Here is a 15,516-nt window from a genome sequence, read left to right as displayed (position 1 = left end):
GCCTTTGGGTTGTGAGGAGTCAGTGTCTTGGAAGGAGAGAGAGAGAGAACCCTCTGAAGTGACGGTATATGATTTACATCTTGACCTAGGTGGTAGTTATTCAGATATATACCTATGTAAAAATTCATTGAATTGTAATGTATACTTGAGTTTTATACTTTATTGTATGTAAACAATTTTTCAACAAATGATTGCAGAGAAAAGGAAAATAATTTAAAAGTTTTTATCATGAAAATTTCTAAACAAATTTCTATAGAGTACAAGGAACCCCCATGTACATATCATCTTGCTTCAACATTTTGCCATGCTTGTTTCTGTATCTCCCCAACCCCCATTCACATATGTTCCTTTTTTTTTTTTTTTGGTAGTGCTCACATCTAAATGTCTATCACAGATACATTAATTTATTCTGAGCATATTTTGTGTTTTTTAACATCAAATGAAGTTTGCTACCTTTTCGCTACCTTTTCGTATACATAACATTTTATTTTTTATTTTCCTTATTTCCTGTACCCTTGTTTTTTCTTTTCCTGACTCATTGACATGAAAATAAATCTCTGCAGCTTTTTTTTTTAATTGAAATATAGTTGATTTACAATGTTGTTAGTTCTCTGCAGCTTTTTTATTCTGAGCTGAATTGACTTGCACATCTCAAAAGAGGGTAGGTTGAGCAACATCCTTATTTGTGACACATTTGAATCAGAGATCTTCCTATCTAAATGAGAGGCAAATTTGAAGAATGTTCTTCATCTTGTTTTTTAATGAATTGATACTATATTTTTTCATCTTACTTTTCTTTTGTTAATCTTTTTCCCTCTTAGCCAATTACGCTTCCAGTAAAACACAGAAAATATTGTTCTAGTGTGTTGGGTATTGGGTGTATGCTCATTCAAGTCTTTCTTCAAAGATTGCTGTTGATAGTCTTTTAAAAAAACAGTATTTTATAACACTTCTTTTTTTTTAACAGAATGAGAAGTTTATAAACACTTGGTGAGATAGAGGGTTTACCAGAACAGAATTTGAAAATACAGTTTTTTACCTACTTAAATATAACATTTTTGGATTATTTGTTTCTGATTATGTATGTTTTATGTTTGAGTTATGTTTTGTAATGTAATTTTCACTGTACCAATGCTGAGTTTACTGTTCCTCTTTTACAGTGGTTTACAAAAAAGTTTAGAGAGAAGAGTAGTAGTTAATCAAGTATAGCCTTCTATCAGGTTACCTCTTGTAACTAGGGATAGCAAACCCATTTCATCTTGGAAGTTTAACAGTTGTACCTTAAAATTTCTCTCTGATTTAGGTATTATCATTTCTACAGCTGTTCCTTGCAGAATTTGCCAGTCATAGCCTGGAAGTTTGCTTGTGTAGCAGCTTGTAACTTTCAAGTCTTGTGGTTGATAATAGATTACTTGATTTACTGCAGTTAGTTTTAGTAATGTGTCCAGTTGCTTACAGTGATATATGGGAGTAATGTCACCTCAGTCCTTATTTATTGTTTACTAGTTAGATGTACTGAATATTTTGCAGTTGTATATATGTATAAGCAACCATTTGTGCTTGTGGATAGAAGACATGAAAAATCTGGAGATACATTAAAAATAATATGTAAGCGTGAAACAGAATCAAGTGCAAGCTTACATTGTTCAAAATGAATACTTTATAATCTCTTGGGATATTTACTTTGCCTTAGCAGCTGAAAGTGGAACGATGAGATAATGTTAGGAAGCTAGATTTCAATGTAATTGGTTCCAACATATATGAAACAGCTTTCTAGTGGCATTTGTCAGAGTTTGTCATAAACTCATTTTGTCATGAAGTTTTTATTTCTGAATTTATAGCTCAAGTGTGGTAATAATTACAAAATTTTGTATGACTAAAGAATTATCTTACTAAAAGGAAATGCAGGCTAGATAATTATAAAAGTTTGTTTTAAGATGAATTTTAAGAAACATTTCTAGGGCACTTTGGAAGCATATATGTAAAGCTAAATATGGGAGAATATAAAATAAATATTCCAGTGGGCTTGAGTAATCAAGACTTCCTTCTTCAAATAGTTGGATCAGATTGTATTTGTTTCTGAACTAATTTTTTGTTTTGTTCTGTTTTTTATATAACAGTATCTGAGTTTTAGGTGTCCAACATTATGATTCAACATCTGTGTTCATTACAAAGTGATCATTACCAAAAGTCTAGTTACCATTCCTTACCATATATTGTTGGTGGGAATGTAAATTGGTGCGGCCACTATGGAAAACAATATGGAGGTCCCTCAAAAAATTAAAAATAGAACTATCATCTGATCCAGAAATTCCACTTATGGGTATTTATTTGAAGAAAATGAAAACACTAACTTGAAAAGATGTATGCACCCCATGTTCACTGAAGCATCATTTACAACAGCCAAGATATGGGAACAGCCTAAGTGCCCATCAGTGGATAAATAGATAAAGAAGATGTGGTGTGTGTATATGTATGTGTGTGTGTATATATGTGTATGTATATATATATATATATATATATATATATATAGAATGGGATATTAGCCATTAAAAAGAATGAAATCTTGGTATTGTGACAGTATGGGTGGACCTTGAGGGCATTTTGCTAAGAAATCAAACAGAGAAAGACGAATACCATGTGATCTCACAGATCACATGTGGAATCATATGTGGAATCTTAAAAAACAAAAAAACCCAAACTCATGCATACAGAGAGCAGATTGGTAGTTGCCAGAGGTGGGGGTTAGGAGCAGGCAAAATGGGTGAAGGGGGTCAGAAAGTGCAAATTTCCAGTTATAAAATATGTAAGTCATGGGGATGTAATGTACAGCATGGTGACTAATAGTTAATACTTCATAGTACTATGTGGCATATTTGCAAGTTGCTAAGAGAGTAGATTTCAAAAGTTCTTTTCACAAAAAAATTTCATAACTCTGTATAGTGACAGATATTAACTAGTGATTATTTCACAATATATATAAATATTGAATCATTATGTTGTACACCTAATACAATGTTATATGTCATTAACACCTCTTTTTTTTTTTTTTTTTTCCAAGTGAGTTTTTTCTGGCTCCCAGCAAATGGATCACAGTGGTATAGATACAGGCTTTCAGTTGAAACTTTTCCTCTGGAAGTTCAACTGATTTCTCTCGCCTTCTGCCTAAAACTTCATTTAAATTATTTAGATGTAAATTCTAAAAGTAAGTGTTCCTGATCCAGTAGCTTTTCAAGGTGATAGGTGGAGTGTAAGTGCTAAGCAGCAGTTCTGACACTGTCAACAAGCAAAAGACCAGTATAATTCATTTTGGTACTGTCATCCCTAACGTGGCATTTTCCAAGCTGAGAATAAGTAGATCTTTTAAAGGGAGAAAATGTACTTTCATGAGATGGTATTAGAAAATCTTCGTTCTGGTGATAGGTGGAAATATAACAAAATTCAGAATCTAAGTACACGTAATTGAAATTGCTTGTATTTATCTAATACAGGATAATTTGTTATGCAGCAATAGACCTAGCAGCTCAGAACATTTATTATCTCATAGTTTCTATGGGTCAGAAATTTACGAGCAGCCTGGCTGGGTGGTTTTGGATCAAGGTCTCATGAGGCTACAATCAAGATGTAGGCTGGGACTGCAGTCATCTGAAGCCTTGACTGGGGCTGGAGGATCTGCTTCCTAGGTGGTTCATTCACATGGCTATTGCCAGAAGACCTCAGTTTCTTCTGGCTTTTGGCGGAAACTGCCAGTTCCTCATCACATGGACCGTTCCATAGGACTACTTGAGTGATCTTATGATGTAGCACCTGGCTTCTCCCAGAGAGAGTGAGCCAAGAGAGAGTAAGGAGGAAGCCACAATGTCTTCTGTGTCTGAATCTTGTACATCGTACACTGTTACTTCTATCATTTTATCTTCATTAGAAACAAGTCACTAATTATAGCCTACACTTAAAGGGAACAAATTAGGCTCTGCTTTTTGAAGGGAGAAGTATCAAAGAATCTGTGGACATATTATAAAACCAGCACATTATTCTAACAGAGGTATGGTGATGTTACTGAAGTGAGTGGGCTACATCGCAAAAATAATAATAATGTGTAAGTTTTAAGTATTATACAAGCTGGTCTATTAGTTGACTACTCAGTGGTGTAGGAGAACTATGATTCTGAAGGCAATTCAAGGTGTAGGCTTAGTATGTATCAACTTCAGTGTATATTGTGTTCATTTATATATGTACACTCATTATTCTGTTTGCTTAAGTCTTTTGCTTTATTACTATTTTATTTTATTTTTTTAACATATTTATTAGAGTATAATTGCTTTACATTGTTGTGTTAACTTCTGCTGTATAACAAAGTGAATCAGCTATATGTATACATATATCCCCATATCCCCTCCCTCTTGCGTCTCCCTCCCACCCTCCCTATCCCATCCCTCTAGGTGGTCACAAAGCACTGAGCTGATCTCCCTGTGCTATGTAGCTGCTTCCCACTACCTATCTATTTTACATTTGGTAGTGTATATATGTCAGTGCCACTCTCTCACTTCGTCCCACCCTACCCTTACCCTCCCTGTGTCCTTAAGTCCATTCTCTATGTCTGCGTCTTTATTCCTGTCCTGCGCCTAGGTTCTTCAGAACCATTTTTTTTTTAGATTCCATAATACATGTGTTAGCATGCGGTATTTGTTTTCCTCTTTCTGACTTGCTGCACTCTGTATGACAGACTCTAGGTCCATCCACCTCACTACAAATAACTCAATTTCGTTTCTTTTAATGGCTGAGTAATATTCCATTATATGTATGTGCTACATCTTCTTTATCCATTCTTCTGTCAGTGGACACTTAGGTTGCTTCCATGTCCTGGCTATTGTAAATAGTGCTGCAATGAACATTCTGGTACATGACTCTTTTTGCATTATGGTCTTCTCAGGGTATATGCCTAGTAGTTACTGGGTCATATGGTAGTTTTTTTTATTTTTAGATTTTTTTTTTTTTTTTAAACATCTTTATTGAAGTATAATTGCTTTACAATGGTGTGCTAGCTTCTGCTTTACAACAAAGTGAATCAGTTACACATATACATATGTTGCCATATCTCTTCCCTCTTGCATCTCCCTCCCTCCCACCCTCCCTATCCCACCCCTCTAGGTGGTCACAAAGCACCGAGCTGATCTCCCTGTGCTATGCGGCTGCTTCCCACTAGTTATCTATTTTACATTTGGTAGTGTATATATGTCCATGACACTCTCTCACCCTGTCACATCTCACCCCTCCCCCTCCCCATATCCTCAAGTCCATTCTCTAGTAGGTCTGTGTCTTTATTCCCATCTTGCCACTAGGTTCTTCATGACCTCTTTTTTTTTTTTTTTTTTTCCCTTAGATTCCATATATATGTGTTAGCATACTGTATTTGTTTTTCTCTTTCTGACTTACTTCACTCTGTATGACAGACTCTAACTCCATCCACCTCATTACAAACACCTCCATTTCATTTCTTTTTATGGCTGAGTAATATTCCATTGTATATATGTGCCACATCTTCTTTATCCATTCATCGGATGATGGACACCTAGGTTGCTTCCATGTCCTGGCTATTGTAAACAGAGCTGCAATGAATATTTTGGTACATGACTCTTTCTGAATTATGGTTTTCTCAGGGTATATGCCCAGTAGTGGGATTGCTGGGTCATATGGTAGTTCTATTTTTAGTTTTTTAAGGAACCTCCATACTGTTCTCCATAGTGGCTGTATCAATTTACATTCCCACCAACAGTGTAGGAGGGTTCCCTTTTCTCCACACCCTCTCCAGCATTTATTGTTTGTAGACTTTTTGATGATGACCATTCTGACCAGTATGAGGTAATACCTCATTGTAGTTTTAATTTGCATTTCTCTAATGATTAGTGATGTTGACCATCCTTTCATGTGTTTGTTGGCAATCTGTATATCTTCTTTGGAGAAATGTCTATTTAGGTCTTCTGCCCATGTTTGGATTGGGTTGTTTGTTGATATTGTTTGTTATTGAGCTGCATGAGCTGCTTGTATATTTTGGAGATTAATCCTTTGTCATTTGCTTCATTTGCAAATATTTTCTCCCATTCTGAGGGTTGTCTTTTCATCTTGTTTATGGTTTCCTTTGCTGTGCAAAAGCTTTTAAGTTTCACTAGGTCCCATTTGTTTATTTTTGTTTTTATTTCCATCTCTCTAGGAGGTGGGTCAAAAAGGATCTTGCTGTGATTTATGTCAGAGTGTTCTTCCTATGTTTTCCTCTAAGAGTTTTAAAATGTCCGGTCTTACATTTAGGTCTCTAATCCATTTTGAGTTTATTTTTGTGTATGGTGTTAGGGAATGTTAAATTTCATTCTTTTACATGTAGCTGCCCAGTTATCCCAGCACCACTCATTGAAGAGGCTGTCTTATCTCCATTGTATATTCTTGCCTCCTTTATCAAAGGTAAGGTGACTATATGTGTGTGGGTTTATCTCTGGGTTTTTCATCCTGTTCTATTGATCTATGTTTCTGTTTTTGTGTCAGTACTGTACTGTCTTTATTATTGTAGCTTTGTAGTATAGTTTGAAGTCAGGAAGCCTGATTCCACCAGCTCCGTTTTTCTTTCTCAAGATTGCTTTGGCTATTCAGGGTCTTTTGTGTTTCCATACACATTGTGAAATTTTTTGTTCTAGTTCTGTGAAAAATGCCATTGGTACTTTGATAGGGATTGCATTGAATCTGTAGATTGCTTTGGGTAGTATAGTCATTTTCACAATGTTGATTCTTCCAATCCAAGAACATGGTATATCTCTCCATCTGCTTGTATCATCTTTAATTTCTTTCATCAGTGTCTTATAGTTTTCTGCATACAGGTCTTTTGTCTCTTTCGGTAGGTTTATTCCTAGGTATTTTATTCTTTTTGTTGCAGTGGTGAATGGGAGTGTTTCCTTAATTTCTCTTTCAGATTTTTCATCATTAGTGTATAGGAATGCAAGAGATTTCTGTGCATTAATTTTGTATCCTGCTACTTTACCAAATTCATTGATTAGCTCTAGTAGTTTTCTGGTTGCATCTTTAGGATTCTCTACGTATAGTATCATGTCATCAGCAAACAGTGATAGTTTTACTTCTTCTTTTCTGATGTGGATTCCTTTTATTTCTTTTTTTCTCTGATTGCTGTGGCTGAAACTTCCAAAACTATGTTGAATAATAGTGGTGAGAGTGGGCATCCTTGTCTTGTTCCTGATCTTAGAGGAAATCGTTTCAGTTTTTCACCATTGCAAACTATGTTGTCTGTGGGTTTGTCATATATGACGTTTATTATGTTGAGGTAGGTTCCCCCTATGCCCAGTTTCTGGAGAGTTTTTTATAATAAATGTGTGTTGAATTTTGTCAAAAGCTTTTTCTGCATCTACTGAGATTATCATATGGTTTTTATCCTTCAATTTGTTAATATGGTTTATCACATTGATTGATTTGCATATATTGAAGAATCCTTGCATTCCTTGGATAAACCCCACTTGATCATGGTGTATGATCCTTTTAATGTGCTGTTGGATTCTGTTTGCTAGTATTTTGTTGAGGATTTTTGCATCTGTGCTCATCAGTGATATTAGCCTGTAGTTTGAGAAGGATAGGTGTTAGCTCTTCTCTAAATATTTGATAGAATTTGCCTGTGAAACCATCTGGTCCTGGGCTTTTGTTTGTTGGAAGATTTTTAATCACCATTTCAATTTCAGTGCTTCTGATTAGTCTGTTTATATTTTCTATTTCTTCCTGGTTCAGTGTTGGAAAGCTGTACTTTTGTAAGAATTTGTCCATTTCTTCCATGTTGTCCATCTTATTGGCATATAGTTGCTTGTAGTAATCTCTCATGATCCTTTGTATTTCTGCAGTGTCACTTGTTACTTCTCCTTTTTCATTTCTAATTCTGTTGATTTGAGTCTTCTCCCTTTTTTTCTTGATGAGTCTGGCTAATGGTTTATCAACTTTATCTTCTCAAAGAACCAGCTTTTAGTTTTATTGATCTTTGCTATCATTTCCTATATTTCTTTTTCATTTATTTCTGATCTGATCTTTATGATTTCTTTCCTTCGGCTAACGTTGGGTCTTTTTTGTTCTTCTTTCTCTAATTGCTTTAGGTGTTAGGTTAGGTTGTTCATTTGAGATGTTTCTTGTTTCTTGAGGTAAGATCAGATTGCTATAAACTTCCCTTTTAGAACTGCTTTTGCTGCATCCCATAGGTTTTGGGTCATCGTGTTTCTAGGTATTTTTTGATTTCCTCTTTGATTTCTTCGGTGATCTCTTGGTTATCGAGTAGCATATTGTTTAGCCTTCATGTGTTTGTATTTTTTACAGTTTTTTCCTGTAATTGATATCTAGTCTCATAGCATTGTGGTCGGAAAAGATACTTGATACGAGTTCAATTTTCTTAAATTTACCAAGGCTTGATTTGTGACCCAAGATATGGTCTATCCTGGAGAATGTTCCATGAGCACTTGAGAAGAAAGTATTTTCTGTTGTTTTGGGATGGAATGTCCTATAAATATCAATTAAGTCCATCTTGTTTAATGTATCATTTAAAGCTTGTGTTTCTTTATTTATTTTCATTTTGGATGATCTGTCCATTGGTGAAAGTGGGGTGCTAAAGTCCCCTACTATTATTGTGTTACCGTTGATTTCCCTTTTTATGGCTTTTAGCATTTGCCTTTTGTATTGAGGTGCTCCTATGTTGGTTGCATAAATATTTACAATTGTTATATCTTTTTCTTGGATTGATCCCTTGATCATTATGTAGTATTCTTCTTTGTCTCTTGTAATGATCTTTATTTTAAAGTCTATTTTGTCTGATACGAGAATTGCTACTCCAGCTTTCTTTTGATTTCCATTTGCATGGAATATTTTTTCCCTCCTCTCACTTTCAGTCTGTATGTGTCCCTAGGTCTGAAGTGGGTCTCTTATAGACAGCATATATATGGGTCTTGTTTTTGTATCCATTCAGCCCCTCTGTGTCTTTTGATTAGAGCATTTAATCCATTTACATTTCATGTAATTATCAATATGTATGTTCCTATTACCAGTTTCTTAATTGTTTTGGGTTTGTTATTGTAGACCTTTTCCTTCTCTTGTGTTTCTTGCCTTGAGAAGTTCCATTAGTATTTGCTGTAAAGCTTTTTTGTTGGTGCTGAATTCTCTTAGCTTTTGCTTGTCTGTAAAGGTTTTAATGTCTCCATTAAATCTGAATGAGATCTTTGCTACGTAGAGTAATCTTTGTTGTAGGTTTTTCTCTTTTATCACTTTAAATATGTCCTGCCACTCCTTTCTGGCTTGCAGAGTTTCTGCTTAAAGATCAGCTGTTAACCTTATGGGGATTCCCTTGTATGTTATTTGTTGCTTTTCCCTTGCTGCTTTCAATATTTTTTCTTTGTATTTAATTTTTGATAGTTTAATTAATATGTGTCTTGGCGTGTTTCTTCTTGGATTTATCCTGTGTGGGACTCTCTGCATTTCCTGGACTTGATTGACTATTTCCTCTCCCATGTTAGGGAAGTTTTCAACTATAATCTCTTCAAATATTTTCTCAGTCCCTTTCTTTTTCTCTTCTTCTTCTGGGACCCCTAAAATTCGAATGTTTATGTGTTTAATGTTGTCCCAGAGGTCTCTGAGACTGTCCTCAATTTTTTTCATTATTTTTTTTTTTATTCTGCTCTGCTGTAACTATTTCCACTATTTTATCTTCCAGGTCACTTATCCATTTTTCTACCTCAGTTATTCTGCTGTTGATTCCTTTTAGAGAATTTTTAATTTCATTTATTGTGTTTTTCATCATTGTTTGTTTGCTCTTTAGTTATTCCAGGTCCTTGTTAAACGGTTCTTGTATTTTCTTCTATTTCCAAGATTTTGGATCATCTTTACTATCATTACTCTGAATTCTCTTTCACGTAGACTGCTTATTTCCTCTTCATTTGTTTGGTCTGGTTGGTTTTTACCTTGCTTCTTCATCTGCTGTGTATTTCTCTGTCTTTTTCTTTTGCTTACCTTACTTTGTTTGGGGTCTCCTTTTTGCAGGCTGCAGGTTCATAGTTCCCGTTGTTTTTGGTGTCTGCCCCCAGTGGGTAAGGCTGGTTCAGTGCGTTATGTAGGCTTCCTAGTGGAGGGGACTGGTTCCTGTGTTCTGTTGAATGAGGCTGGATCTTCTCTTTCTGGTGGGCAGGACTGCATCAGGTGGTGTGTTTTGGGGTGTTCGTGAACTTACGATTTTAGGCAGCCTCTCTGCTAATGGGTGGGGTTGTGTTCCTGTCTTGCTAGTTGTTTGGCATGGGATGTCTAGCACTGGAGCTTGCTGGTCGTTGAGTGGAGCTGGGTCTTAGCATTGAGACAGAGATCTCTGGGAGAGCTCTTGTGGATTGATATTATGTCGGCCTGGAGGTTTCTGGTGGTCCAGTGTCCTGAACTGAGCTCTCCCACCTCAGAGGCTGAGGCCTGACACCGGGCTGGAACACCAAGACCCTGTCAGCCACACGGCCAGGTACGTGGGGAGTTTCTTGCCTTTTGGGAAGTCTGAGGTCTTCTGCCAGTGTTCAGTAGGTGTTCTGTAGGAGTTGTTCCACATGTAGATGTATTTTTGATGTATTTGTGGGGAGGAAGGTGATCTCCACGTCTTAACTCCTCTACCATCTTGAAGGTCCTCTTTTATTACTATTTTAGATTTTTAGTTTTCTGAATTAGTTCTACTACCACTAGCTTTCATTTAATGTGTGTAAGTATAAGAGTTGGAGTTAGAATATAAGTATTCCCAATTCTTTTGTCTCTTTTCATTATATTTTCATATTTCCATCAGAGAAAGGAGCACAGAATTGCCATTCATTCATTCATCCCTTTTTTCACAACTGTTTAAATTCGTATCTTGTTAGAGAATGTAAAGACACAGTGCGTTTAATAGACATAATGCACTTAAAACAAGGTCTTTATCTTTAAATTCACCACAGTCTTTCAGTTCTGCTGTGGGAGGTGTACACCCCACACCCATGCTTTTCCTTGTATTCTTTTGAAGGTTGTTTCCATTGCCTATCTAGAGCTGCTGGTGTACTCTCCTAATTAAAATGATAAATGATGATATCTAGGTAATTAACTGGAAGATCTAGAATTAATACTTCCCTGATTAACTCCTTTATTCTTAGACAGCAGCACATTTATGGAGTTTTTTTGTTTTTCTTTTTGGTTATTATTTTTGTTTTTACAATTAGGAAGACGTATATGAAGATTCCAAAGCATTTGAGATGAATAATCATCACAAGTAGAGAGAAAGCATGTTACCTATTAGGTGAATAGTACTAGCAAAGGAAACGTTTCTTTAGAGAAGACTCAGAAACCAAATGTTGCCAATAAACTTTAGGTACAAATTTGGCACTGATGAATTAATCATTTTAATCTTGACACACAGCTAGGTCTTTATTCTTTATTATTTATCCTCTCCTTCCTGTTTTGCTTTGTTTTCTCTTTTATACTTCAGAGATAGGAATGAGTTACATTTGTCTACATAGCTGGCCTCAGATAAAATAGAGGTAATTAGTGTCTACAGAGAGATTCTAGTCTACATTTTATTCATAAGACAGGAGCCACTATTGAAGATGATGATGATAGAAGAAGAAGGGAATAAGAAAGTGCAAGAAATTTTAAAAATTATTGTAGAGAATATTGGAAGGCTGGAATTTAAAGCAGATGAAAGCTACCATTCCGTAAATTGAAAATGAGAAAGAAAAGTTTAGAGACAAAGGATTAAACTACGTGGGCCAAATATAGTGAAAATAGGAAGGAAAAGAAAAAAGGACATCTTTGAGACAATCTAATGAAAGCCTTTAAATTAAAGCAGCCCTAGTAGGGCTATGTGTAGAAATTTTTTAAATGGCCTAAGAAAGTCCTTGCGAAATTATAGAATACTATTTATTAAGAGAAAATCCTAATTATTCCAAAGGGAAAAATTGGTTTACTTACAGAAGGATGAGAAATAAATTGGCAGAACAGTTTCTTAACAGCAACATGGGATGCTTAGAAAACATTGCCTTTTAGAGTTTGTAAAAAATGATTTTGTTTTGACCTATATCCAAAGTGTAAGGGAAAGATGAAAATACTTTGACATGCAAAGACTCAACGTTTACCTCCTTACATAAAATTCCTGAAACAATTACTTGAAGATCTTCTAGTAAAGACAAAACAAACAAATGCACACCCCTTCCCAAAACAAACAAACAAAAGAAAGGAAAACATGGGTTTCAAATCAGGGGACCTAACTCAGAAGTACCATCAAAAGTTAGCACAGAAGTAGTTGGATCTTGAAAACAAGTAGACTAAATTTATATCAGGATGTTGGAGGGCTCCAAAAAGAATCTTTTAGAAAGAAGTGGATTCATGTTGAAGAAAAGTATGATTAAGAAACAGAGCGATTTTCATGATTTTGTACTCTTAACAGTACATTCTGATAAGGCATTTATACCCACTATTCTACCAAAGGTGCCCCGTGTCAGGAACTCCAGTAATCTTCCATGTTGCTAAGTCTAGTGGTCAGTTATAGATCCTTGTCATACTTTACCTTTTAGCAGCATTGGCACAGTGGATCAATTCTTTGGTCTAAAGCACTGTCTTCATTTGACATCCACACTCCTGGATTTTTTCTTTTCTCTCACAAGCCCCTCTCACTGGTCGGTTTTCCTGATACCTCTTTTTCCCTGGCCTCTTAATTTTGGATCGTCTCAGGGTTCAGCCCATGAACTTCTTTCCTTCTCCAAGCCTACTTAGACATCTCTTCCAAGTTCAAGCCCTTTTGAATATTGTCTATATCCTGATAACTCCCAAATTATACTGGCAGTTCAGAATTGTCCAGTGAACTCCAGCATCCTATTTAACATTTCTACTTGAATATCTAATAGATATCTCAAATTTAACACATCCAGAACTAAACTCAAGATACTTTCTCCAAACCTACATCTTCCACAAATTTTCCTGTGTCAGTTAATGGCAACTCTGTTTTTCTAGTTGCCCAGGCTATAAAACTTAGAGTCAACCTCAAATCCTTACCTTCTTTCATAACGTATATCAGAAAACTTTGTTGGCTGTACTTTCACAATATAGCCAGAATCTGACCATTTCTCACCACCTGATTTTACTCTGGTCCAAACCACTGTGATCTCTTGTCAGTATTTCCATGACTTTCTAGCCAGTCTCCCTGCCTTTGACCTTGTTCCCCTTCATCTAAACACAGTAGCCAGAGTGTTCCTTTTAAAACAGAAGTTCTCTTTTCAGAGCTGTTTGGTGGTTTTCCCTCTCACTCAAAATAAAACCTACATTTTTTCTATTATCCTGTAAAGACCTATGTAATCTGTTCCACCTTACTCCCTTCTCCCTAATTAACTTTCTAACCTCATCTGTTACTTTCTCTCTTCCTCATTCCATCCCAGACTTCTTGCTAAGGTGAATTCTGGAAATTCTCGCTTCAGGATCTTCTGTTTATTCTGCTGAGAATGTTCTTTCCCTAGGTTTACACGTGGCTCTCTCCTCACAGGTGTTTGCTCAGATGATCCCTCCTCAGTGAGGCCTTCCCTAACCACACTGCTTTAAACTGCACACCCCTAGCAGCTCTTTATTCTCTGCTCTGTTTTGCTCCATAGTATGTATTGTCTAACATATCCTTATTTTTTACTTATTTGTTTAACGTCTATACCCCATACTGCAGTTTTAGGAGGACAGGAATATTTGTCTATTTTGTTCATTGTTACATCCTCAGCATTGAAAATAGTGCCTGGAATATTGCCTTATTTCAAAGAAAAAGCTTTGGGTAAAATACTCATGAACTTAAATCCATGGCTGACCTTTGAGTCTGCCATGTATTATACTGTGAATCTGTGAAGATTCAAGTTAATTGCAGATTATTTTTCTTACTATTAAAACAATATTAATCAGAGCTTGTGTTTTTGCCAGTATGGTAGAATTATTTTCTTGATATTCCTTTACCCGTTAGCTATTGTTAACCATCCGACTTGATTTAGCTATGTTAGAGCATTACTGTACAACCTATTGCTGAATTTATAATTTATATGGGAGAATGTGTGTACTTTTATGTATGTTAATTTATAGCTATACATGGCTAGATAGATAACATATACAGTTAAACTAATTTTCAGAACTGTCATCTTGTAACAACTTTAAGTTGGTGGTAGGCAGTTTAGCAATAGCTCAAGTGTTTAAGTAATTAAGGTATTTAATTAAAAAGCTAAGCTCTTGACAAACTTTAAAAAAAGCACAGGTTGCAACTTTTAAAATAGTAAATAAATGGATTAATTTCAAAACAGATGAAGTCTTTTTATACTTCGCATGGTAAATTTTAGTTTTTCAAATTTAGAATGGGTTTTTCTTTGGGATTAAAATATCCGAATGATCGATTGACTATTATTGTAAAGAATAAGTGTATCATTTTTATACACATTAATTATTAATTGTCATAAGCCACTATATATTTTTTAAATATACCACTATACATTTTTAAAATGAAGTTTGTATTCTTAGGGTTAACTTCTTTTAACAATGCCAGGGCTAAAGGAACTTTAGTGCTTGATGGAGAAGCAGATAGTGTGTAGTAGACCCCCAAACAGTTTGGTCACATACCCCAGTCAACACTTCTCCCAATATATTTGCTTATTTACTTATAAATTATTTGTGTGTTATTATCATTGTCATTCTTAAGGATGATATATACTTAAGGCAAGGTTTTTCAAGAGGAGATCTAAATCTCTTTTCAAATAGCCATCTTCATAGTTTTGAGGTTTTTTGATTGACTTGTCAGATCCAATTCTGTTTTTCTCTGTTATTATGGGCTAGCTAAGAGCTTCACTAGGAGAAGTAGTATTAGTTTTGCTATTTTTGTTTTGTGCCTGTATTATTAATATTTTGTTTAATCCATGGTTTCTTTGTAGGAATCTCCTGCAGCTTATCCATTGTGTGAGTAAAAACTAAATAACATCCATAATTCCACTGAACTGGGCACACAAAAACTGCCATATATGTCACAGTATACTGAAAAAGAGCCAGCAGGTAAGCAAGGTGTCTCTGTCAATTCCTCTACATTGAGAACTTCATATTTTTCCTTCCAGATTCCTTGAGTACCATACGTGATGTGTGATCATGGTCTTACTTAAGGCCAGTTTCGATCCATGTATTGAATATTTATAAAGCTTAATTTCTAATTTTTGATATAAAAATGAGTATAAATAGAAACTCATATTTTCTTTCCATACCCCCTTGGCATCTATTGTGCTTTTCACTTTGGAGACTGTTCTTGTGGAGGTGTTGTTAAGGGTACTGGTTCTGGAGTCATAATATTGGGTTATTGGACAAGTTTCTTAAATAATTCATTTTAACCCTAGTTTTTTATTCTTTAAAATAAAATACAGTATCCACCTCAACAAACATGTTTGTTTTTGTGCTTAAAAGCAATTATATTTCTTATTGCAATGCAATAAAACAAAAATGTGT

At 35.2% G+C, this 15,516-nt stretch overlaps 1 protein-coding gene across 1 annotated transcript in view; it reads left to right on the top strand.

Moving 5' to 3' along the window:
- Positions 1-15,516, top strand: part of PJA2 (praja ring finger ubiquitin ligase 2) — a 75,554-nt gene that overhangs the window by 10,727 nt on the left and 49,311 nt on the right. The window contains exon 2 of the mRNA XM_061189505.1: positions 14,958-15,075. Within this exon, the coding sequence (XP_061045488.1) occupies positions 15,045-15,075 (31 nt within the window). The 5' untranslated portion in view covers positions 14,958-15,044. The remainder of the gene's footprint in view (positions 1-14,957; positions 15,076-15,516) is intronic.

Source organism: Eubalaena glacialis, chromosome 4 (assembly GCF_028564815.1).
Source record: "Eubalaena glacialis isolate mEubGla1 chromosome 4, mEubGla1.1.hap2.+ XY, whole genome shotgun sequence".
In the NCBI taxonomy this organism is placed as follows: Eukaryota; Metazoa; Chordata; class Mammalia; order Artiodactyla; family Balaenidae; genus Eubalaena; species Eubalaena glacialis.
Note: the sequence above shows the minus strand (reverse complement) of the source record. Positions and strands in the feature narration are given on the sequence as shown.